This window comes from Typopeltis vanoorti, chromosome 2, assembly GCF_054136105.1.
Source record: "Typopeltis vanoorti isolate ZY-2024b chromosome 2, IOZ_Tvanoo_1.0, whole genome shotgun sequence".
Taxonomy (NCBI): domain Eukaryota; kingdom Metazoa; phylum Arthropoda; class Arachnida; order Uropygi; family Thelyphonidae; genus Typopeltis; species Typopeltis vanoorti.
Window position 1 is genome coordinate 67,573,722 of NC_143550.1, and position 26,249 is coordinate 67,599,970.

The window sequence follows — 26,249 nt, forward strand, 5'->3', positions numbered from 1 at the left end:
TTGGTTGAGTTTACGAAGCGGACTAAATTATTTATGGAAACAGATGCTATTTTTAATGAAATGAGAAACAGTTTAATATCCCTGGAAATATTTCCTTGCGTAATCAATATTTCTTCTCAGACTGTGATGATATCACTTCCGTAGAAAAATAAATAAATAAAGCTTTTTCTTTTTATCCAACAGATGATACAGGTGTAAATTCAACAAAACATCCGCCGGGAAGTTCTCAATCTTTACGGAAGGAAGTACCTGGTTTATATGTGTGTCAGCAGTTTATTCTGAATTTGGTGATCATGATCTAGCAAAAGCGACATTCGAAACCTTCACTGTGTGTGTGTGTGTGTGTGTGTGTGTGTGTGTGTGTGTGTGTGTGTGTGTGTGTGTGTGTGTGTGTGTGTGTGTGTGTGTGTGTGTGTGTGTGTGTGTGTGTGTGTGTGTTGAAGGGAATTAGGTAACGTCGCTTTTCCTTCCTCTTGCTGATGAATACATGATGGCGGAAGTATGCTGTACAAATATGTCATCATGCTCATTTTGATGATATCACTAGTGTGACTCTTTTTTTTAGTGGGTAACTCAATGAAGTTGTCCATTATTTCTTTCTAGATCACCGAGTCTTAGATTGATGAGTGGTCTTCTATGCTCTTCTCTGCTTTCTTTTCAAATCCCTGTCTCACAGATTATATTATCTTAACGCAGTAAACCGAGTTTCTGTATGAAACTGTCTTATCACAAAGATTTCTTACTACGAAGTTCCAGTCTTTCTAGTTCTTCCAGTTTTTAATACTCATTACTTTTCTTCGTAGGACAGCAAGCTCTGTTTCCATGATCTCCACCACCCTATAACACAGATCTGCCACCTTAATAATCTACTCACGAATTTCTTGGGAACAGCCCCTGTGCAATTGCCCTCGAACAATGCAACCTTCCAACTATTACCTTCAATGATACTTTTGTAATAGCTGTTTATTTTTGGTGCGTCCCCTTTTCTCTGTTATTCGCTTTGTTTCTTTCATTACAAATGCCATCTAAATAAGGGCATTGTTTAAGTTCTTTACATCCATTAAAATTTAACTCAAATACCTTTTACAGTAAGAGAAATGTGAACTGACCACGATATTCTGAGACAGAAAACAGGTTTTTCATTCTATAAAAATCAACCTTGAATTACTGCAGTTAAGTAGATACACAAACGATATCCCAGATCTAGTTGTAAACAACCCTTCCTAATTCGTGGAATGAACAGAAAAATAAAGTCATTTCCTTCCTTCTTTCTAGCAGAGATATGAACCAAATGAAGCCGGGGAAGATATGAATCATATCTCATTGGTTACAGAAAAAAAAAAAAGTCATAAATCACGTCTATGTTTTCATTTTTTTTTGTTTTCATTCTTGCATATTAATAATAATGCAAACTGCTATACTATACTAATCGGATTTTTCTTATACTTGTGGTAATAAGCACAGTTGTGGCGAGCGTAATTTAAAAAACTTTATTAATAAAAAAAAATATATATATAAATATCGGTTTCTAATGAATTCCCTTGTATTCAATCAATGAAGAGAATATTCATTTCAGTGAATATTTTTAAATACATTTTAGCGAGCATGTTGTTGTTGTTGTTGTTGTTATCTTCTATGATAATATTTAACACACGCATAGACGAACTGTTTCAAAGATTAGATTAAAGAAAGAACTGCGCAACTTAGAAAATAACTAGAACAATTGCATTGATAATTCACACATATCTAGGTCAGCGTACGATCTAATCTACAAAACTTTAATCTGAAAAGTCCATCCAAGGTGACTTATTTATCAAAAGGTCTCGCAGGATCATTTTTAAACATCTGTTGTTCAAAGGTTTATTCCCAAACAATTTCAGAATCATCTGAGTGGAAAAGAACATTTCTTTTTCGCTCAGCACTTCCACTACGAACTCTTCTGGTATTTGAAGTTCACTTGATTTGCAAAAGAAAATATTTTTGCCTTTCTTCTAAGAAGAACTCTGCCGACACTTTCAGTTCTTCAGAGTGAAAAAGATTCCCGGCATAATCCTTAAGTTATATCACATACAGTCATATACTAACTTTTTAGTAAAGGGCTACAACCGATTTAGACACGATGCATGTGTGTGTGGGGGGCGGGGATTTCTCCTATAAATTATTTTCCATTTTTTTAATCGATGTTCTGTTAGATAATATCTCCATTGATCCATCAATAGTTTTATTATGTTTTTCCTTGTGTGGTTATATATAAACACAACTGTTCCTTTATGATTATCAAATCTTTTAATTCATAAAATGTTTTTTGTAAAGTGACACAAACGGGACCCCAAATAAGAAAGAACATCGAGATTCCCAATTATGTTATTCTTCCGTCTTCCTACTCTCTTTTCGCTGCTAACTTTCCTTTCCAATATCAAACATTTCTTGATATTTAAGAGGAACAACAACAACAAAAAAAGATGATTATAGAAAGAAAAAAAATCAACCTTTTGCATTTATTGGAAGAAATTTATTAAAAGTTGATCACCTTGATTCCTTAAGAACGATTTCAGATATAAATCCAGATATAAATTTCAGATATAAATTTTAGATATAAATATGTTAACGGACTTCAGATTTTAATTCAACAATAACTAACACGTTAAAATCTCATTGCATACAACTATGAAAGCAAATAGTGTTACTTTATATGGAAGTATTTAATCTTTACTTTCAACTAATCAAAACACAAATGTTCACGTAATGGAAAAATCATCGTTCCTATTCATTTAGAGTTCAACAATCTAAGAATATTAAAACACTGGAAATTGCTTTTAATATACTGATGTCAATTACTTCAGCGATCTAAAAGTGTTATACTTCTTTTACAAGATTAAAGTGGAATGGTCTGGCAGACTAAAAATTCCTTTTACATAAGCTTAAAGAAAATGTGCATTTTTGGAACTGTAGCATTAGCAGAGCGTAACTCATGCACGATAGAAGCTAATTGGACACATTCATTACTACAAGTTAATCTGTGCCGATTGCAAGCGTGTAAAACTATTGAGTAGCAATTATTTTGATACAAAATACCTCATATTTAGAAATCCTAGTTCCTCCTGGTACATCCAGGAGTTCACAAGTTAAAAAGCATCAAGTATTTCACATTAAACTAGTTTGACAAAAATGTTGATTGAAGAAATGATTCTCAGTTGGCGACTATGCTCAATCGGGTATTCTAATTACTGTTTCTCTTCCCCCTTTTGCTAAGGGAGGAACAGTGCTATGAAAGAGAAAACACTGACTTTTAGGTTAATCGTGTGCTGCCACAATAACCACGAACAGAAACCAAAGTCGTACACGTGCCTAGCAAAACAATGTTCCCTTAGGGGGTGGAGGGGAGAGTTGAAAACAGTTCAATTTGATCTGGTTGACCTGGGCGAGTGACGAGCTTCGAGTATTTCCGGAATTTCCGGGAAGTGAGGATGTTGTTGATGATAATTAATAACAAAATATCGCGGACTCTAGTCGCACGTGACAGTGGGAGCGCTCAGGTGATTACGGCATCGTTCTATGCGTTACGTACCACGAGGGTATCGTTTGCACCACTGCCACTTTCTTCATCCCTTTCTTCTGTCCTCCGCCGTATCCGCCTCCGATGCAAGCGCGTTGCTGACTCAGAGATAAAAAGTCACTTCCCCGAAAGCATTCTCTCATTATCGTTCGTATCCGGTCGTTTCCAGAGCTCATAAAAAGGTGTGTCGGAGTTCAGGAACGGCACTCTGAAACCAGACTGAGCAAAGAACATGTTTGTATCCGCGACGTTTCTCTCCGTTTGTTTCATGCTTTTTCTGCATGGGAATGTAGCACAAATGGGAAAGAAATCGAAGTGTTTTGTCATCGCCGGCACTTCCGTGTGTCCACAGTGTCCTTGGAGAACAGGTAAGTTAGACGTTTTGTCTCAACAGAAATGTCAACTTAAGTTTTCTGCCTACCTTTACGCACTGAAAGTAGCTATGAGATTTCTTTAAAAAAAAAAAAAGCGTTCAAGAGCAAAACTTGTGGTATAATTTAATACCTTTCTTTAAAAATAAATGCACATAAAAAGAAACGGGTAACTACTATAAATTTAATCGAAGCATAATCCTCCGACTTCGCCAAAGTGTTTTTAATGCCGCTTTTTCGGTTTTTCTACTCATTTTAATTAGCATTGTCAGAGCAGGACTAATAAACAATTGAAGCAGTGCAAGAAATTGTTCAAATATTTACATAAAATGATAGGCGCAGCTGGAAAGTATTTCTGTATATTAACTTATCTTATGAGAGTGTAATGAATGTTGTGCAACAGTTTTTCCAACTAATAAGCTCATATCCGTGGGATATTAGATCATTATTTCGCTATCTTAAGTATATAAGTTTGGAGGAAGTCCTCGCAAGCTTGTTTAAACCAAACGTAAACGGCTATAATGTGTTAAGGTAATGTATTAACCTTTTTATTACGAGATTAGCTGGGAGAATTGAAAATTTAGGGGTAAACATTCTCCAATAACTTCATTCTGTACATTATTATGGGTGGTTCAAATCAGAACCATTTTGAGCGACTTTTTTTAAAACTGAAAGATGAGATAGCTAAAATCGAGGCGTGTTTTTAAATTTAAATCTGGTTTCAATAGGAAGATTCTAGTCGAGAAGTGAAGCCCTTGTTCAGCAAAAAAGACACGGACAATGATATCCCGGGTGGTCGAACACACCATAAGCACGATTTTAAGTAGAGGTGAGAGCAGGGCTTCTCCAAGTAGTGAGTACTGCCGAAGGCATCGTTCTGTTTAAAGAAAAATGTTCCAGAAAACAGCTAAATGAAGAACATGGAGTAGTACTTTCAGCAATTTGCTGAAGAAGGAACAGTAGATTTTACAATTTCTTCATCGATGCTTGCTTAATGCGAACTTAACCTTATGTTATATCTGAGTCAACTCAGAAATATAAACATCGTAGAAAATTATTACACTTTCCTATACAAGAAAATATAATCGATTTTTTCAAATGAAAATATTTCAAGACCTGTTTTTGTTCCTCTCTGATGAAGGAACTTTGTTCTCTATGAGTAGTTCTGAAATGTCAATTTTTTTTCACCCTGTAAACAAGTCAATCAGTCTGACGCAAATGACTGACATGGTATTCTAACGTCTTAGTTGCCTAGAGTAACTAAGACATTTCTATTGCTGGTTTGTTATTCAACTCTCTCTCGTCAGTATTCGTTTAAGTTTCTTAAAATGAACGCCAGTAAATTTAAAACAGAGATTGATAGCACTAAGTCACTTCAGCAATTCAATGAACAGGTGGGTGGAAATGCTGTCAAAGCAAGTATGGATTCTGGAACCAGTTGGATTTCGAGATGAAAAAAAAATATTTTGCTTATAGGAGAGAAATCCTGCCTTCTAACTCACCTTCATGTAGTCCTTAATGGTTCCTTGCGTTCTAAAAGGAATTTCAACACTCACCATTTCCAGCTGAAGAGAAATGTCGCTACACAAGTTCTGTTCAATTCGCTGCGTATTTACCGATGCTTGAAATTTTCATTAACCGCTGTTAACCTTCAAGGACCACAAATTTCCTGAACCCTGTTAGGAAACAAACTGCAAGACTCGCCTTGACCTTTTTTGTAAAAAAAAAAAAAAGTTCTCACATTAATACAACGCCATTAATGTGAAAACTTTTACGTAAGACAATACATACTGATTTGTGTCGTCAATGTTCTGCTGCTAATACCAACAACAACAACAACAAAAAAAATAGCATTTTCGTTTCTCGAAATGATATTTCTAATAATTCCACAGCGGCTTTATGGGATAATTCTCTTCACGAAAAACACTTGCAATGAATAATTCTATTTCAGCTCTACCGACTAAACTATTAACTGTTCTGTTAATATTACAATGACAGTACAATACTTTTTTTCTGCTTTCCCGAAGTCACTTACTTCATACAAATTATTATGTTAATTGTACGCCATCTGAATAATTCGCCACCGATGTGCTAATGTTTCATCTTGGGAAACCTTTTTTTTCCTCTAGAAAATTCCCCCCCCCCCTTCTATAATATCGGTTTCTGGAGCTGCCTGGCATTTTGTGTTGATTTTTAAACAAGCTGTTTACTTTCTCCTAAACGACCACATTCTCCGCTTAAAATGGCAACTACAAAATCTTCTGCTTTTGCACTATCTACTACTTGGGACAAATAGGCCGCTCTGGAGAGATCCACATGGCAGAGTACATCAGAAATATGGCATTCCACATGAAGGTCACACTACTCTAACAACTAATCGAAATAGTCTACAACAGTTACATCCGCCAAGTTAAGGAAGGCTGCGAAATGCTACACAACCAAGAACTTATTTTGCATCAAATTTCTCGCACAAAACAGACAGCCTCGTACTCACTGTCGATGTTGTTTACTCTACCAAGACTACTCAGGATCTCTGGTTGAATTTAACTCCTCTGCAGTTATTGGCAATAATCCCCCATTCTTTCTATCCTCATGAATATACTGTATATGCAGCGCCTGTGTAGCGCAATTGGAAAAAACAATTGGACATTGCGCCCTTCGATAGGAAAAGACCTGATTTCGATTCTCGCAGCAACAAGAATGTAGAAAGTTTTTCAGTTGATGGTGAGTTAGCCGATCTCATTCGGAGGTTTCGGGTTTTTCATCCTACACACGGGCAAAACGGCCATGAGAACACACGCAATTTACAGAAAATATACTATTGTTGGTGGTGGGTGGTAGATGGCGTTGTGTAATCTGAGAATTAAGTATCAGACGGTGAACTGTGGTGAGTCCTTGGAGGTGTCACGTAATAATAAACGTCAAACCACACACTTGTATGGATACGCCTATTAGAAATCACGAGAACATCGAACATATTAAACGTACACTTGATTGAACTAATCAACCATTTCTTCTTTTACAATTGATTGTATTTTCCTCATATGTAATATGCTTTTGCTTGTCCTGAAGCGTTTCTCAATATATGCGAAACTTGGAAATCAAGAATTAATAAACATTAGTTAATAAAGGCAATCTGTTGGCATAAATCCAAAAGCCTAAGAGGAACCTCATTATTCGCGCTAAAGATTCTACTGTGTTGAATGTCGTTATTCTGTTTCACTTCTGAAGTAATTCTATCAGCTTGGTGTATTTTTTTTAATATCTAAATTACTTAATACTAACAAGGAAATAGCGTGTTTAATACTTTCAAGCATAGTGTTCAGATGAGTTAATGGCAGGTTAACCGAAAATATCAGGATTGCCTACTCATTCCACTATTACAAATAGTTTCAGGCGCTCCCTTTGAAATAAAACGCCTAAAAGATCCGTGGCTGCGACGGAGGGATACACTAGTAGCTTTTATTTATCTTTACCTTTTCAAACTGTACTTATTCTATCCTGCTGCACATTTCAATTCCAGTCATCGATAAGGAAAAAAAAACACGTAAATCGAAACAGCTGTATGGCATCAGCTGGCATTTGTTCATCATTCAAATGTCAGACATAATTGTCTGCTTACACTCCCCGCCCCCGCTTCTTACTTGACTAAAGTGTCTAACCCAGTGGCGTAGATAGGGAGGAGGGGGTGCGGAGGGGGATGTCCGCCCCGGGACGCAATTTGAACCTTTTTTGAACTTTTGCAGTTAGTTCTAAAATACAGTCTCGAGAACTCAGTTCCAAATATTGCAGTATTACTGCGACTTTTCCACACAATTGCTGTAAGTGTTGCTAGTTGTGAGGAGTTTTTCTAAATAAAATTTGATTAAGAATTACCTACGTTACTATGAAATAGACTTTGCCAATGTTATCGATGATTTTGCTAACAGAAAGGCAAGAAAAATAACATTTTAGAATGTTGAAATTAAAGTTCTACTTCAAAATAAACATAGTGTTTTAATTTATTTCCCTATACGTCGTTTTGACTTTTAATATTTTTGGTGTGTATTGAGAGGGGGCGGCAAACTCAGGGACAGCCCCGGGCGACAACAGTTCTTTCTACGCCACGGGTCTAACCATAACTAGATTATTTGCGAACATTAGGAAGAATGCTTAAAGTTATAAATCATACTTTGTAATAGATAATTTTTATAGGGGGGGGGAAGAAGAAGAACGGAGCAACTGTTATTCGAAGAAAACTTTGAATAACAGTTTCAATATATCCTTTTGGCCCTTACTGTATAGAATGCTAATCTCAACAGTGACGTTCATTTTATTGATATATTTTTAATCAAATTATTAGAATTAAGTCTATTAATTTATTTCTCTACTAGAAAATGAACTAAGAATAAAGATACTCATAGAATCTGTCAGGAGTTATCGAAATGACTCTTACCAGGCCATCAGTTTCAGCCTTAAACTTTTTTTGCAAACGCTTGTTTCCATGGGCACTACTCATTGAGTTTCTACATCATTCCTACAAGTACTTAACCTGTGAGAACACGAGCCGTAGCTAGTGGATATCCATTCAAACTGCAACCACCTTCTCTAACTTGCTTCTCTTTCCAACCTCTCATCCACAGAGCAGTTCCAAAACTTTGTTGGGACTTGCTTTAAAGAAAGTAAGAATCCCGAATGTGCGCGATTGATTCGGCCAGCCAACTTACTTAGAACTCTGCTATGATAAACTCCGATCTGCAAATAATGTAAATGAGAGCCGAATTAAAGTACACTTGCATTCATTTTCCTAATAACAATTCTTTCAGTTCAATACAAGTAAAAATAAAGTAAAATAATTATATAATTCCTAAACAAGAAATAAAAGGTTACTAGGCAGTGAGCAAAGTGACGTACTCAAACCGTCCTGAACTTTCTTCTGCTGGCATATACGAGGCTTTTAAGGTGTGGAATGACTCTAAACGTACGAACTCGAAATGCATGTTTTGGATTTCAACTACTATGAATTCGTACTAAAATAATCACATGACTTCAGTGTCTGAGTTCAAATGGAGAATTGACTCAGATAATCAGCAGTTGTTCCTAAGTTGTCTGAAAGATAAGGAAGAATGCAGCGGCACTCAACAAGTACTTGCACTCCACGATTCCAACCATTACATCTGAAGGGTTGCTTCCGATTAAGATTAATAATCGCTGTGCATAATCTTAATGAAGGAAAATTGTATAAATACTTGTCAAGCAGTGGAATGCAAGGGATTTTGAATGCTTTAAATGTGGGATCTTTCAATTACAAAAGTCATCTCTCAGCTGCGGATGAACTAATCGATTAAAAGAACAAGTTTTCATCTTGAGTAACGTGCCAAAACTTCCTCTAACAGGAAAATTACTTTCTAAGGGAAAGTAGCTAAAACTCGCCTTCTTATTTTAACCTATACGTCTTCGGCATTTAACGTCAAACGAATACTAATTTTCTGTTTGCCCTTGACGACAAAGGTAATACGGACTCGACTTCTGAGAAACTTACTTCATCTGTCATAAGTTGCACTTTCTTCCTGCTTTATTATCAATAATGATCCTTTACTTACATTAGGATTCCCCTTCAACTTCTATGCTTTCTAATTAAGACGTCTCTTCCATCACAGGAAGATTGAAATTGTTTCCTTAAGTTTTTTAAGAATAGTCTACAAGTATTCTAAAACCTTTATTTTAGGCATCCCACCGACTAAAAGCGTATTAACCTATTAGTGTTGTGATTAAGCAAAAGTTCGTCTACATACTAAACTCTTTCTAGTTACTTCAAACTCCAATAAAGGAGATTGGGTTGGCTCATACCAGAAAAGGATTTACTGACTTGAGTTTTTAAATTCGACTTATGAGTACCAACTAATTTGCAACAATTTAAATAATACAAAATATTTGCACATATGCAAAGTTGCAGAATAAGTCTAACAAAAAAAAAACTTGAATTCTGTCTACGGAATTTTTAAATTCCATGCCAAACTTGGATAGATTTCTTTTAGTCAAACCGACTGCGATAATTATGAACTGAAATGCACCGCCAGTTAATCTTCATGTCAGCTACAAAATGTCTATTTTTATAATTCTAAAAATGTTTCTTAGACTTCTATTTTAGAAGTCTAAGAAACATTTTTTACGCGCCAATACTTAATAGAAAATGTTTTCCATTCAAACCTGCAGTGCGCACTCAACTCCTCGCTCCTTTATCAATGGTCACGTTCATGCAAAAACGTAATTTAGTATTATAAACCACAACCGAAGCAAATCATGTTTCATGATACGGTGTTTTTCACCATTGGCTTCTCTATTCTGTTCTATAGGATGAAAAGCGCCTCCATAGCTCAGTCAGTATAGACGAAGCCCTTTGGTCAGAAAGACCTGGGTTCGATTCCTATCGATGACGTGAGGAATCTTTATCTGGTCTCTTTCGACTAAAGGTGAGTTATCGGGTTAATTCACCCGAGTTTCTGGAAACTCGGGTTTTTCGTCCCTCATAATACGCAAACCGGCCAGGAGAACACACGCAATTGACAGACAAAAAAATGCATTATAATCAGTAGCTTAATCTCAGTTTCATAAGATGGTGCCGTACAATCCACACGGGACTCACAGCAGCTGTATCATCATACGCTAATCAATTAATTTATAGGATGAAAAAATTGTAACTTCGGAGAGGGGAAATTAGCGTCAACAGTAAAGTTTTTTTTTCCGCCCTAGACAGTAATCAAACTCGGGTTTGCTCAATGCAAGCATGAGCATTACGTTCAGGATATTATTTTGGACGCAAGCATTCAAATAAAAGTTATTCAAATTGTTCACTGCTTCCCTTCAATTCTTCTCAGACATTGATAACCGACTTTGTGACGCAGGAAATTTTCTCTTAAGTTTCTCGTTATGGTTAGTACATTTTCTAGCATTTCTTATTCCGTGTTATTTTTTTTTCACCGCCTTTAGGTGACTAAACACACCCGAATCGAACTACAGTTCTCATCCTAAGATAATACTCAGAATATTTGACTTTCCTTAATACACATAAAAGCCGTTTTAAATTTATGCAATTTCATCCGTTTCACGAAGCAACTTCGTAATTGGATTCAATTTTGTTTTAACTCAAATTAAATATCCTCCATCAGATTTCAGTATACAGTAAGAACTGTTTTTTTAGTTAACATTTAGAATTTATCATGTGGCACAGCTACATGATAAATTCTTGCTGTTACTGTCTTGGAAAGAAGCAACTGGTCTCTGTTGACCAAAACGTGACTTCCCAATTTCTTTTCAAGTAAAAAAAAAATCTCATCTGCATTGAAGATTATTCTAGCTGCATCCCTTGTCTTATAAATGGTATGAGTTCTTGTATAACAACTGAAATTAAATATTTACAATTTAGCGATATATTTCGTTTAGAAAATTCTGAAGCTTGTCAGAGATCCTATTACAGTATGCAAAACTGGATTTCCTGGCTTACCTTATGACCTAGCTGTATAAATTGAGCTCTCAGCACAGAAGATTCCATAAGAGTGAAAAGGATGTTTTGATAATCCCGTGGCACCAGGATGGTTCAATGATATAGCAATATTTACTATCAGTATCTCTGCAGTGATGGTAAAGTCTTTAGGAAGTTTTTTTAAAACACCTCGCATATAGAGTTGAAAAAATTTATACTTTGCAGTGAATAGCGTGGGATTTATTAAGGGAAACCCTTGTTTGAGCAACGTGCTCACATTCTATAATGATGTTACCGTTCAGTTAGATAAGGGGACTGGTTACACCCTGATACTTTTGGATTTTGACAGGATACAGCATGAAAGATTTGCATAGGTCGAGGACATGAGATAGTTTATAATCCAATTTGTCTTGGATAAGAGGATGGTTGACAGACGTCTAAAGTGGTATGGGGGGGAGGATGCCAGTGTGTCCAAGATTTAAAATGACCAATGATGCACCACAGTCACTAGTCCACTGTTGTTCAATCTTGTTATTAATGACATTAGGATATATTTGACAAGAGCTGTTTCCTAATGATGCTAAGATAGGCAGGGTAATCAGCAATGTGACTGACAAGCATTTGCACAGTCGGTTGAATAAGAAACCGATCGAGCTAGGGATCTTGTAGTCCTATTAGATAAGAAGTTGACGTTCAGGAGTCATAAGCACTTGCATTCCATTAGGGAGTTCTACTTTATCCTGTTAAAACAGGATCTTCTCCTTGTTCTTGTGGTTGTTCTTATTCTGACACAACAGCAGCAGCAATAACTAAAAGCTCATATTGGAGCTCTTTTCCCATGTTCAGTTTCCCCAGCTACCGTTTTGCACGATCCTGATGTTAAAACATGGTTTAACAAAAGCACTCATGGGGTTTGCAACAATTGTTGCACATTGTAAAAGTATTGCTGATATTCCTATTTCATTGTTTTAAACAACCGTTTCCTTCTATATAACAGTGGATTTAGTATCAAATTTATCATGTTATTTAAACATATCTTGTAAATGTTCTGTTGAGTTGTTGTGATACTGCAACGAAACGAATTCTGAAGAGAAAACCGAAATTTTTTTTGTTTTTGTACCTTTCTGAAAAGAAAAAAAACTGTCCCAAACAAGTTTTAGTTCTACTCCACCTGTTTAACTGTAGGAACCTTCCCACTACAAAACCGGTCTTGTTTCAGCAGAAGTAACCATAACTACTGGTAATCAAATACTTCAAGGTAAAAATAACAGATGATAGTTGTACAGGATGGCGCATGCCTATGGAAAAAGCAAGTCAGCTCTTGTGCACATGATTGTCCCTATGATAAGTCAGTTCTACACAGACACAAAATATAAACATCGGATTTTGTAACAACAGTACCTTTTCAAGACATTGAAACATATGTTTAGGAACTTTTTTTTCCCATTTAGAACATACGCAGTGTTTTAATGGGGAGTGGTTAGAAACAGGTTTAATTCGCTGTCAGTCAAGGTCATACAAGGGGAAATAGACATTATGTAGTCAACGGATTCGAAATGGGAAATCCTAATAACTTGCATTATGTACATGTAAATGAAAACCAACTACAAGTCTTTAAATTTTTCTTAAGTGTTTCTCTTATTATTCATTTCAAAACAAACGACTGTGCATAAGCAATCCAATATTGTATCGCTACTTAATCAGCTTCTGTTTTGTAGCAGAGCTCACGCTAACTAATGGCAGTTTCGTACCTGCTGCCATATCCAGATAATTAAAGTATCCTTTAAGGTAATGAGAAGGCCTGTGGTTGAAGATAAAGGGTCCTCAAATAGGAAACAAGTCGCTGTTTGTCTACACTTCGTCTGGAGGATAAAAAAAATTCCTTCCCTTCACAAAAATTTAAATCGCTGTTGCGAAATCTACTCCCCCCCCCCTCCCTCCTGGATGATTTAGATGACGCGTGAATATTTACGAAGTTGTCATGCGAAAAAACTTTGTTTTTGATACGGGGAAAGAAACTGCAACAGTTCATTAATACAGATGTGACAAACTGCTTTGGTCATCTTGCAATTGCTAACCAAAACGAAACGGTGACTTTTTTTTAAAGAAAAAAAAGAGTTTTGTATGCCTAAAGTATACATGTGTTTTTAATCTTTGACAACTTTTTTATTCTTAAAATGATACTAAAATAAATCAAAAATGGGTGGATTAATTTTTTTTTTATCTTAATATTATCTCAGTGTGATTTTAGATTTTGTTTCGGTGTAATAATTGCGTCACTCTTTTCCCCATCCTCGACTAAGGCATATTCTTTATTTTTTTAATATTACAAGTAAAAACTTAAATGAGATGTTTAAATTGGCAGTCCACATTACCCATTCAGTACTGTCCGCTGAATAACTTGAGCCCGAACTGCTGGACACTCACTTTTAGAATTGCTACTAAGGCTATTCAAGTAAGTGTATTAATAATAATACAAGTTGTTCTACTAGCAAATTTGACTGTTTTCAGGAATTAATTGTTGTGGTACCGTAAAATTACGGTGCCACCACCGTCGTATAAGACTGGCTAATCCCGTCTTTAGGAGGAAGAAAGAAAAAGAAGAAGAAAAAAAAAAAACTTCTTCGTGCTAGGAGTTTCGAATCCAGATCCTTCCAGCTGGTTGACGCTGTCAATACCAACTGAGCCACTTTTTTTTTTTTTTAATAAATACAACTTTATTATAAACTTTTGCAATTATTTACATCATAATGAATTCTATATGCAATATATACATTTGTTATACCATTATTTCAATCGAAGTTTCATTTTATATTATATCATCATGTTATAATGTAGTTGTTACATTACTGTTCTCTTAAAATGCCTTAACTTCCTTTACTTATAAACAGGGAATCTCATCTGTTAGTTACATACACATTATTTTCTCTATTACATCAATTAAGGTATAATTAGGTATAATTTAAGATATAATTTTTTTTTTTTAATATACAGTTAATTCTATTTACATACCATATATATAATTATATATTTAGCAATCTATATATTCTACAAGATAAATCATATATACATCTGTACAGCGAAATAACATTCGCATGCAATGAAGTAGGAGAGCACTTTTTTTTTTCCTGCGGTCGGAGATCTGTTCTAAGTGACTCAGGTGCTGTTTCCTCTGGGGTGGAGAGTTAGTATCCTTCCGAATTTACTTCCGATTTGCCCCATTTCCACTAGGAGTGATGAAGGTATCGTTCTGTTGTTGGTTGGAGGGTTCATCTGATGTAAGGTTGGAGGTTATGTGTGTCCATTCTTCTGGACTGGACCGAATTGGTGATCTCCTCCTGGATGTAGTGATGTAATTTCGATATTGTTCCGGGACTGTCTTCCCTTCCATACGCTTGGTCGCACCTGTGAGCCCAAATTGCGTACATCGTTAGGATTAGAACAATTGTTTGCACCCTGTTTATATGTTTTCCTTTTAGCCAGAATAACATTTCTTCATTGATTACTTTGATTTCTGGAAGCCATCTTTTAACGGCTTTCCAAGTTACTTCTGCTTCCTTGCAATATAACATTAGGTGGTATAGTGTCTCCGGTTCCTGGCAAAGGTATGCCCTTCAAGGGGTATACCTTTAGCCACTATCCACATCTTGGTTGGTAGGCAGGCATGGTGTACTTTAAAGAAGAAGGTTTTATACTTTGGATGTATTGGGAGCTTGAAGATATTGTTTAATACCGGACTGAGTGTGATTTGTCCTCTTCTTAATTCTCTATGTTGTGGTATGGGAATGGTTGTTCTGCTTAGTTTGTAGTATGTTGCTTTTGTTTTTTGACTTATTAAGGTTTCAGTGTTGATGCGCTCTGTTACAAATACGTAGCGGAGGGATATCTCTGTAAACATTCTGGGAACTCTTCCGTGAATCTCTGGCATTGTGCTGATTATTCTGTGTGGAAGGCATTTCTGTAGGAATGCTATTGCATATCCGTGGTATGACTTGGTGTTTGATGTTTCTGCCGTCTTCGCTCTGTTGATAACTGTTTACCAACTGAGCCACAGAGCCTCCTTACGCAGTGCGAATTCCGCCAACATAAGTGAATGAAAATAAATTCAAATATTTGTATTTAAACACGCTTCTGGAAAGTAGATTATCGTGTTTGAAACAACAAAACCTAACTGAACTGTAGAAATAAACTTGATAGTTATTTCCTGGTATTGGTCTTTGTGGTAAAAGCACGTGATCTTTTACTGCTGCAATGCTATTACGTAGAGCTCTAGACACAAGCGGAAGTGCTGTGTGAATTTTGGGGTAGTTTCTTCCTCCATGGCTGAACAGGTGAAACTGCTTCCTCTTCCGGCCTTCACAATTATTTGAATATATCACAAATAATGCAGTCAAAAGTAATTTTCTATGTCAAAACCTAGTTGTGAGCAATTCTCCATTGTTCAAAAACGAATTTCTTGCGTGTTAGCCACTTTCAGTGAAAAATGTTTTGAACAACACTTTCTGAAGATAGTTATGAATAGTTAAATGTCTTATTAATCAATGTTAAAATTAGCTCGCAACAAAGATACCATATTTCCAACAAAATATCACGCTAGTTGATCCGCTAGTTTCTCCTTATGACAAGAAACAATGCGCAAATACGGTGCGTATCTACATGAAACGGACTTGCCTTCCTGTTTCCTTATAAAGAGATTCTTTCCTAATGAGTAAGAATAAACCTGCAATGAGTACGGAAAAAGACCTTCTCACATGGAGGCATTTGAACATCAAGCAGCAGTTCGTGGCACAGAATGAAACAACGGGGTGTTCACAATACCCATGTATCGTGAACATATTTAATACTTATATCAACTGATCTTCCAGTAATAATTAAATATAAGACTATATAATTTGGTAACGTCTTGTGTATAAATATGCGGAGGAAAATAAAGAGTGAAGATAAGTTAAGTGTGAATATTCAAAAGCCTATTCGTTGGGTGGGGGATGAATCTCGTGTTGCACGGGTATCGCTTAATCAGTTGCAATTACTAAGTACTTTTTTTTGTTTAGATATCGGACTTTGGTTTTCTATTGTACGCTCTGGTTTGCTTCCCTCAGAAACAAAAGACCAGAATGAACCTCGAACCACCTTTGAAATACTTAAATGTACAACTACTTATAAGTATCTTATTTGCAGTTTGGCAACTGCCAACGGCCAAAATCTATGAAAAGCACTAGTTAACAAGCGGCGTAATTTTTAAAATGTCAAATTTAGAGTATTTAATTCTTTCAATTGTCTCCCAATGTCTCGTCGTTCAAAGTGATTATTTATCAATTTAGCTGTCATTTCTGAATCTGTGGGGCATTCCAATGTTGAGCATTTCCACGTCTCGCTAAATAATAATAATAATAATAATAATAAAACGCGATGCTGCATAACTCATGTTTTCTGAGCTTGAATCTGAGTTATCTATTATGATATGTGCAATAGTTAATGTGCATCCGCCAAAGAGCACGTTAGTTCACTTTTTTTTTTTTAATCTAACATGTATCTACGTAATATTATCGGACATTTCTGATTTGATCTAGTTTAGGTCAATCTCTAATGACATCTGTTCAGTAGTACATAATGACAATATTAAACTTTCATCATGTATTTACTTAATTTTACAAATTGGTGTCTTGAAAGTTCAGTCTTGGTGTCACACTTGTTCAGTTTTCTCGTCTAAAGAGAAACCTTTAGCTCATAAGAGCTTTTTCGACTAAAGGCGAGTATTGTTCATGTGGAGACAAGGTTTTGTTCTGCAAACTGGCCAGAGAACACACACACAATTACTGTTCTCGTGGCTGTTTAGTGTAATTGGGACACTATACTAGCGACTTTGCGTTTACACTAAACAATGCTCTTTGTCTGTAATACGCAGAGAAAGAGATTTATTTTAAACTGGCTTTACTTATTTTTTTAAGTCTGAAAAGATGTGATAGGATGACAACAAAACATTAACATAGTAAATCGGACTGTCTAAATCGAAATATTGTTAAATATGAAATATATAAAGCGAGTAGTATTTTGTTTAATAAATACAATCTATGGTTACGTTGTAAAGTAAAAAGTGACGACTAAATTAGGAATTGTTTCTTCTTGCATTGATATTTAGCTGGCCTGAACTTTTTTTGCAGTTTCAGCTAATCTTCAATTCATCTCACCCTTTGTTTTATCGTACATGCAAACAAAACAATCCAAAATATCTTTGTAAACTGTTCGCATTTTGGGAAGTTAAAGGCTTTTGAGTTTTTTACCAATTAAGCTGTAGTAAAACTTTTTATCATCCTGTCTGTCCTTACTCAGATTTCTTTATCTTTACTAAAGCTCACATTTCATTTTGTTCTAAAATGAACAATACATCAAGTTGTTCATTTTAGAACAAAATGAATTTTTTGTGCACAGAAATACTCTTGATTTAGGTAAAGATTAAATCATCTCTTGGACAAATTTTGCAACTTCAGTGCTCATTATATGCAACTTAGTAGTGAAGTAAACACCCTTAATCGAGTAACATCGCTCTTTTTGTAGTTTTATCATTAGTAGTATTTGTTTCGAACTCGTCTCAAACGCGAAAAAGATTTATCAGGTCGTTTCAGTCAAATGGTGAGTTAGCCGGTTTCATATGGAGGTGAGGATTTTCTCCTGGTAACGCTGATTTTACCCCTTCAGAACAGGAAAACCGGCTTCGTGAACATGCACCCTCTGTCCAAAAAGAAACCGAACTTTTCGAAAATAGAAGAAACTAGTGGAGCCACCTGTTGTATCTTTTTGTTGTCGAAAGCGGCAACCTTCACTAGTGTTGTCAACTGTTTATGATATTTGTTTCATTACAAGTCGAGTTATAGTGACAGTGTGTTTTGACGAACGGTCGGTCGTCACGATATTCATGCCATACGCGATGAATTCTCGCTATAAATCGCTTCAATACTTCGAGATGAAACTCACCATTGACCGTTTGGCCAGGCGGAATGAATTCTTTGTGGATAATGCCCTTGGAATCGTGGAAGCAAATCAGCATTGTCTTTACTTTTGACTTCTCCAAGCGACATTTTTTCGGATGCCCCTCTTCTGGTGGTCTCCACTCACCACTCTGGCGCTTTGTCACTTTCGGGCTCATACTCAAAATACCACGTTTTGTCACCAGTAACGATCGTTTCAATGATGTTTGAGTCCTTACGAACAGTTTTAATGATATCCTTGCAATGTTCAATTTGTTACATTTTTTGGTCACCGGTCAACTTGTGGGGAACAAATCGCGAATTCAATTTACGAAGGCCCAAACTCTCGGTCAAAATATTGTGCACCCAATTCATCTTCAATCAATCTCGCGGACTATTTCGGTTTGAAATCACGCACTTTTTGGATGTTAACTTCGCTCAGTCCAATTTTTGGACGGCCCGGCTTTTCGTCGTCCTCAAGCGTCTCACGACCACTTTGAAATCGCTTAAGCCACTCTTAAACTTGAGTACGGGATAATCATTCATCACCGTATGCCTTTTGAAGCATTTGATGCATTTCGGTAAAACTTTTACCAAATTTAACACAAGTCAATCGCAGCGCTCTGTTTGAAACTCATTTTCCGACCGTTCGTCAAACACACTGTCACTCTTGGCACTTAACTCGGCTTCTAATGAAACAAATGTCATAAACAGTTGACACAACACTAACGAAGGGTGCCGCTTTCGACAACAAAAAGATACAACAGGTGGCGCCACTAGTTTCTTCTATTTTCGAAAAGTTCGGTTTATTTTTGGACAGAGGGCGTAGTTCTACAGGCATAAAATCCTTTCCTCTATAGGAACGAGGCAGAGAAATGGCAAGATAGCTGCATTAAATTGCCCAAGGGCAATTTAATGCAGCTAGCTTGCCATTTCTCTGATTAGGGGTTTAAATTGCCCTTAGGCAATTTAATTCCCTAACCAGAGAAATGGGGATTAAATTGCCTAAGGGCAGTTTAATCCCCTAATCAGGAACTCAACCCATCTTGGACGGAACATTTTGTTACCATTCAGCTATTGGTGAATGCCTTTGTTAATGATGCTGCACTGCATTTGTTTAAACTTCAGATAATGTCTCTAAGAAATTTTAGATATATGAATGGAGATCTAAAATTGAAGATGTGTTCTCCTAACGATCCCTCTTTACGACAACTGGATTGCATTTTTCAAAAACAAAAAAAAAAAAAGGCGCAGTTTTAATAACAGGTGGAATATACAGTTCGGGAGTTAATCGGGATATATAGCTCATTACACAGATCGCGAGAGTAAAGAACATTAAAGAGATGGTTGGCAACTACACTCGGAGAAAGACAGACCAAAGTGAATCGTTAAGTGTCTTTTAAGAAAAAAAAATGCTTAAAAGACCTTGAAAGCTTAAAACACCCTGAAAAGCTTACATTATTACTATCACAGTATCTTGTTTTGTGTACCGTTCTATAAAAAAAATTGTGAGAATTAGAACTATAAAACTCATCTCTCCCACATTCAAAATATGGGAGCGAGTGCTTCATCAGACATTTTAGGAGCTAGCTGGAAATCAGTGCGGATTTTTGTCTCACAAAAATCTTCAATTGATGTCATAAGAAATTGCCTAGAAAGGCATGGATATTAAAGACCCTGCACCTAGTATTTATTGACCTCGTTTTACGAGGAAAGGCCTTTGATCACATTCCACGGAAATTAATATGGCAAGCACCGAGATGACAAAGTCCAAGAATATTATATTAACCAATTGAAAAACGTACCGGAATCTCGTAACCAAAGCGAGAAGCCCAGCAGGAACCAGCGAAGAATTAGAAATCAAGCTGAGTGCATCAAGGATCGGTGCAAAGCTCATTTCTGTTTAGCTTAGTCATGGACTATTTAACAGCAAACATTCAACGACCTGTCCTATGGAATATTGTCCTGATGAGCAATGACAAACTTACAGTTGATGTTAGATAAGTGGAAGACGACATCTCGAAGACGATACATCGAGAATCCGAGTATATGTATTGTGATTTTCTGAATGGCCCTACTAACAATGGCGTCATAGCTTCAAGATGCTCTACTCAAGAAGGTTGACAGCTTTAAATATTGGACTCAATCCTCTCTAAGGACGACATCATCGACGCCGATGTGGAACAAATGGAGAGCGCTATCCGAAGTGTTATGTGAAAATAACTGAGCATCGGTTTAAATGGTATGGACACGTTATGAGACATCCCTGTAGATCACATGACGCCAAAGGTAATGGAAGTATGCACGGAACCGAGAGGACATGGTAGATCCCGTGTAACACGGATGTCCCTTATGTAAAAGAGCTCCAAACTCTCCAGTTTTAGACATCAACAATCCAGGACAGAATATCCTGGCGATTATGGACCAGAAAAGCCCACCCCAAGTGAAATGGGATAATTGCGAGGAAAATGAAGAGTATCCTTATACTCCCTTGAGTGTATATCAAGAATTGTATGATATACAGTACTACAGAGGCATCCTGAGTTTAAGGCATGCATTATCTGTTCGTTTATTCAATGGTTGGTTTGTATGTTTTTGCGAAAATGCTAGTTTTTTTGTGCAAAATATTGGAATCTGAGACAAGGTAGAGAAGCTTTTCCAAATCTTGGGATTTTGAATGAGAATATTCAAGATATGCGACCAAAGTTCTTAAAGATTATTGGCCATTCTTTTGAATAAATGATAAAAAAACAGTATATTCCATTAAGAATTAAAGTTCGAATTCATCCTTCTAGCGCAACTACTTTCTAGTAAAAAAAAAAAAAAATGTGTGTAGTCTAAGGGTGAATAAATGATCCGAGAAAATTCCAAAAGTTTGTTTCCACTCATCGCTAGAAATCTGAACAAGCATGTCTTAATAGTCTGTTATATCTGGAATTTTGTAGTCTTCGATTGATTAAGCAGTACTACGGAATTATGGCGCAGAAAAATTACTGTTTCCGCTGCACTACGTATTGAGAGACTGTTTAAAATGATGTGCAACAGAAATTCGATCAGTGTGCATAATGATAAATTCCTAATGCCAACCGGAACTAAACATCCATAAAGTTTAAAAATGTCAAAATTCTTCAGTCAGAGCAGCTGTTATAGGGATGTCTTTTCATAGGCAACTATTCATAATGTCGTCATTTTATTCAAATGTTCATTAAGAGCATGTTAATTGCATGAAGAAGTTAACTTTGCATGTTTATTTATTTTATTTTTTTCTTTTAGGTCTTCTGTGTCCACGTCGACCACGAGATGAGAGACCTCAATGGCCTGACTGCACAAGTAACTATTTTGTAGCATCTGGTACTAGTACACCAGTTGGTACCATGGCTTCAACTATCAGAATAGAAAATAAGACGGCTGACAACTTCACCACCGATTCTCTATTCAATACCATCGAACCATACAACACCACTCTTACTGACCTTCCTACTGAGGCCGCCAGGGCCTTCAATTTCTTGAATGACCCTGACCGGGAGTTGGAAATCTGTGAGCAAAATGACGATTGTGTTTGTCCATTAATCTGTTGCAGAAGGGGGAATGGTTGTCCAAGACGTTGCGATAGAGGATTGCGCCTTCCTCCTCCATTTGGCGGCTGATTTTTTCCAGACTGATTTGTATAGAACCTGAACTCTAAAGCCAAATATTGATTATACATAAAATGTCGTAATGTGGACCAACTCGGTCCTCTTTTCGATTTGGCTGATGTGCCAATACCCACAACATACCAGCCAGCCAAACTCGTGTTTGTGTGTAAAAAAATCTTCTATTATTAAAATGGTAATGGTTTTTATGTATAGATGGCAGCACTGTACAACGTTTCATTTAAAAACGAAACTTGCTAGTTGCCTTTTTATATTTTTTTAAAAATGTGAATAAATGTGTATTAACGAAAAAAAAAAAAGCATGGCAGGCAATCTTACTCATTCACATTGTTCCTCAATGCTTTTTTAAATTACATAATTTAAATAACTAATTTATTTTATAATAAACAGGCAGTATAAAATTGGCAAATCTTACTCTGAAGGATTTTTTGAAAATTGCGTGGTACTTTTTTAAGCCGCATGTATTGACTGGAGGGGTATTAGTTAATCTCAAATACCTACTAGAAGTCTTAAGGATTTATCTGTACTCAATATTGCAGCACATGTATATTACTAAGTTCAAATGACCTTCTGTACTCCGAATTTTTAAAGATATTTCGTAATTTTCTTTAATTCACTGCAACTATATTATACCTTGGATCAAAACCGCAGAAAGGAGGATGTTCCAATCTCCTTCAAATATCTGAACTATTCTTTAGTTGTTTGGTTTAACCAGAATTTCTGAATCGCTTAAATGAAATCTAGATTTAGACAGATGTAAATATTATCTTCAAAGTTCTAAAGTTTATTGCTAACATCTTTCACCTGAACTTTTTTCCCCTTCAGGAGGTGTGTGTGTGAGAGAGAGAGAGAGGGGGGGGGGGATCTTCACTTCCCTCTTAAAGAATTTACTCGAACATGAAGTCTTATCAATTGTAAAAAGTATTATCATACTTATACTACTGGTATAAGTAATTAGTAAGAAAAGTGCAAAATTATATTTTGCACTTTTCTTACTAATTCTGCTAAACAAGTAGTATAGAATGTGACATTATCATCATTTTACTACTGCCACTCTTAAAGTGAAAACTGAATATTTTACGACCCCTGATCCACTTTTAAAATGTATATCAGTCGTAAATACTCAAAATTATTGGAATCGCCAATATTGTGATCCATCTCTTCTACAAAATATAAGAGCATTGCAAATTTGTTTTAAACTTTTTACTAAATGTTCGCAATATTTTAGTTCTTTTTAGAAGGAAAACCTGACAATTTCTAGAATGAAAAAAAAATTCAGTTAAGTAATTTAATCTAGTAACTTTCATTACAAGTAAATATCACTAAAGTGAATGACAATTAACAGGCTTAATATAGAATGACATAAAACGAAATTCAGTAGCATTTTCTAAATGGGAACAAATGCGTTGTTCAAGCAACATACCTTTTTTTTTTGTGAAATAAATATATAAATGAGTGTTAATTATATTACATGCAACAGTTCAGCAAGAATTCATTCCAGAACTTAGCACAATATACGAAGGAGCAAAGAACCATTTTTTAAAATATATTTTTCAGAATTTTTGATGAAAATATCAAAATAAATGTCATTTGTAGATGTTTCAGTATAGAATAAAATTACCAATCTCCAGAAAAGACAGTAAATTTTGTGCTCATTGACAAACCTTCTTCTACCTGTAAGAAGAGGTAGAACAAGGTAGACATTGGAATAAATGACCCATAAAACGTTTCAAGCAAATTGAGATATTTGTCTGATCTAAGAAATAGACCTGACAAATGGGATGACTTTTTAAAAAAAATTAGATTAGTAATCGGAAAGACTTACCTATCTAGCCTGTTTTAACAATATCATGAACATGTTTTCATTCCACCGACAAAAAGTTGTGAATTAGTAGTGCTCTAGAAATCACAGAATGGACTAGATTTAAGTCTATTCTGTGATTGGACTAAAATCTATCCCATCCTGACATCTGGAAACCCTGCATGGTTTTTTTTTTTTTTTTTTGAAAAAATCCAAAAACTTCAAGCACATTAGCAGGCAACGCTAACCATCTACTACCTAGAAAGCGATTGGAATGAGAATTAGAATGGGATTAGAATCCAATCTTATTTCCAAAAAGTATCTCTTGTTTCTAATCAGCACATCGTACTGATTGGAAACAAGAGATGCTATCCACTAAGTCGAAAGAATGCGCGGCGTTACTTTATACTAATCATTGTAATGAGTTACTTTGTGTCTAATTGTACCTAATTAGATGCTGATGCCATCACTAGATTAAAACTTGATTACTACATAGTTAAGCTTAAAATCAAATTTCACTTTCGATCTTACTGAAAAACTTCAGCATTTTTTTTGACTGAATTACTGCCGCTTTAGAATGACTTGACAATGAAATGCCATGCAAATATTGCGGAAGCAAAATATCATTTCGACAGAATAATTCAAATTTCTTTCTAATTAGAAAGACATCGTCAAACTAATTTTGATACTGGTATTTCTCACGAAAAGACCCACTTCCCCTTCTCCTTTAAAACGGACATCTTTTCATATGGAAATATACTTTGTCAGTAAAAAATATATCATGCAGAATGTTACCGAAATTTTATATTTATAAATTTTATATATTTTATAAATATATATATATATATATAGTTTAGTTTAATAGTGCGCTTGGTTTCTAAGTTAACGCATTCATTCCTCTTCCCTTGTTTTGCTGTGAGCAAGCCCTTATCATGATAATATGAGAGCTTTATGGCGATTCATGAAAGGCGATTTTGTAACGCTCAGTAACCGAATTCTTTCATTTTTAGAGCCTGACAGAGACAAATGGATCTACGCTTAAATATCATGGCAATATTAACAACATTCGTCGTTTTCTGAAAGCCTTTAAATTATCCATATGTCTAGAAAATGGAGCTGTAGTTTTGACTTCAAGAAGAAATGCTTAATTTTGATTGGAAGCGGGGGGGGGGGGGTCATTTAATGTAAGATGATCCCTCGTGTTCAATTAAACCTCGTCTGAATTTTTGCTTTTCGAAATCCAAAGATTATGAAGATCCGAACTAAACATCTGATAGGTGTATTTATCAAGAAATGAATCTTGTCTAAGAAGATTCAGTCCCGCTTTTCTGTACCATATCGCTGACAGTTTTATAAGGTTCGTGTTCACACGTGCTGCAATGCAGCAGCTTAATTTGAATCTTTAAATCCAGATTGTTACGTATAAAATCTTCCAAGCAGTGGCAAACGCTAAATGTTTGCCTAACACAAGCAAGTCTTTTTTTTTTTTTTTTTTTTTTTTTTTTATAAATGCAACCAGGCTGAAAATTTTGTTGATGCCACTCCAACAGATTATGTTTAGTGATGACTTGATGAATCATTCTCGAGACTGGTTCGGAATTGTTACTGAACTGCTTTTTCAGTTGGAAACATGCTTCTTAAAATGTTGGACATCGTCTTTACTTTTTGTGTATAAAACCTATAGCTTATGATTATCTTTAGTCTTTAATGAGATGCATAATTCCACGTAATATGTATCGAAAGTCATAAAGCCGTACTTTTCAGAATAAGTTGATACTTGATATCTTCGTCTTATTGATTTAATCGAGAATTTAAACTGTAAGTAACGATCATCAGTCCATATCATGGAAATGCAACGCCTTAAATTTTAGAAACGGCTTTATTCTAACAATTTTAAAAAATGACATTACCAATACATATGTTTATTGAATTATTATCATGTCTGCGCGGTTAGCCTGGGAAAGAAGTGTCATGGGTTCGATTCCCGTCGCCGAAGTGAAGAGCTTAAGGATCTTTCTCAACAATAACCAAGTTAACCGGTCTTGGGCGTGGACAGCAGGGTTTCTTCCCCCCCACCCCGGTTTATCTGGGATTTTTCCTCCCGCACCGCAAAGCAGGCAAACCGGCTCCTTGCACATACGACCTGCAGCCATAGGATATACTGCGGAAGGGGGGGAGGCATAGTCATCTTACCTCGGGGTGGATGCGACTTAGATGAGCTTAAGATAACAGTATAACAGGCCAGTAGGCCTAATACGTAGAAGGGAGAAGAAGAAAAAAAATTATTATCGTGCGTTTTAGAAACATCAAAATATATATAAATCTTCTAAGTCTTTGTATTCCTAAAAGATTAGCCGATTTAGTCCAAACTTTCTCAAGACTTATGTGCAGATAATTCCAAATTTTTAGACCAATGATTTTTAAGTATGGCAGACAACTGC

General features: G+C 35.8%; 1 protein-coding gene across 1 annotated transcript; it reads left to right on the plus strand.

Moving 5' to 3' along the window:
- Positions 1 to 3,661: 3,661 nt before the first annotated feature.
- LOC150109129 (uncharacterized) lies at positions 3,662 to 22,306 on the plus strand. The gene is made up of 2 exons (XM_090405779.1): positions 3,662 to 3,924; positions 21,628 to 22,306. Exons 1-2 carry the CDS (start codon positions 3,789 to 3,791, stop codon positions 21,999 to 22,001), a joined length of 510 nt encoding a protein of 169 aa, XP_090261905.1. The 5' UTR covers positions 3,662 to 3,788; the 3' UTR covers positions 22,002 to 22,306.
- The last annotated feature ends 3,943 nt before the right edge of the window (positions 22,307 to 26,249 follow it).

Coding starts and splice junctions, on each gene's coding strand:
- LOC150109129 (XM_090405779.1), top strand. CDS start 3,789: ATGTTTGTATCCGCGACGTTTCTCTCCGTTTGTTTCATGCTTTTTCTG. Junction 3,925..21,627: donor ACAGTGTCCTTGGAGAACAG/GTAAGTTAGACG, acceptor TTTTTCTTTTAG/GTCTTCTGTGTCCACGTCGA.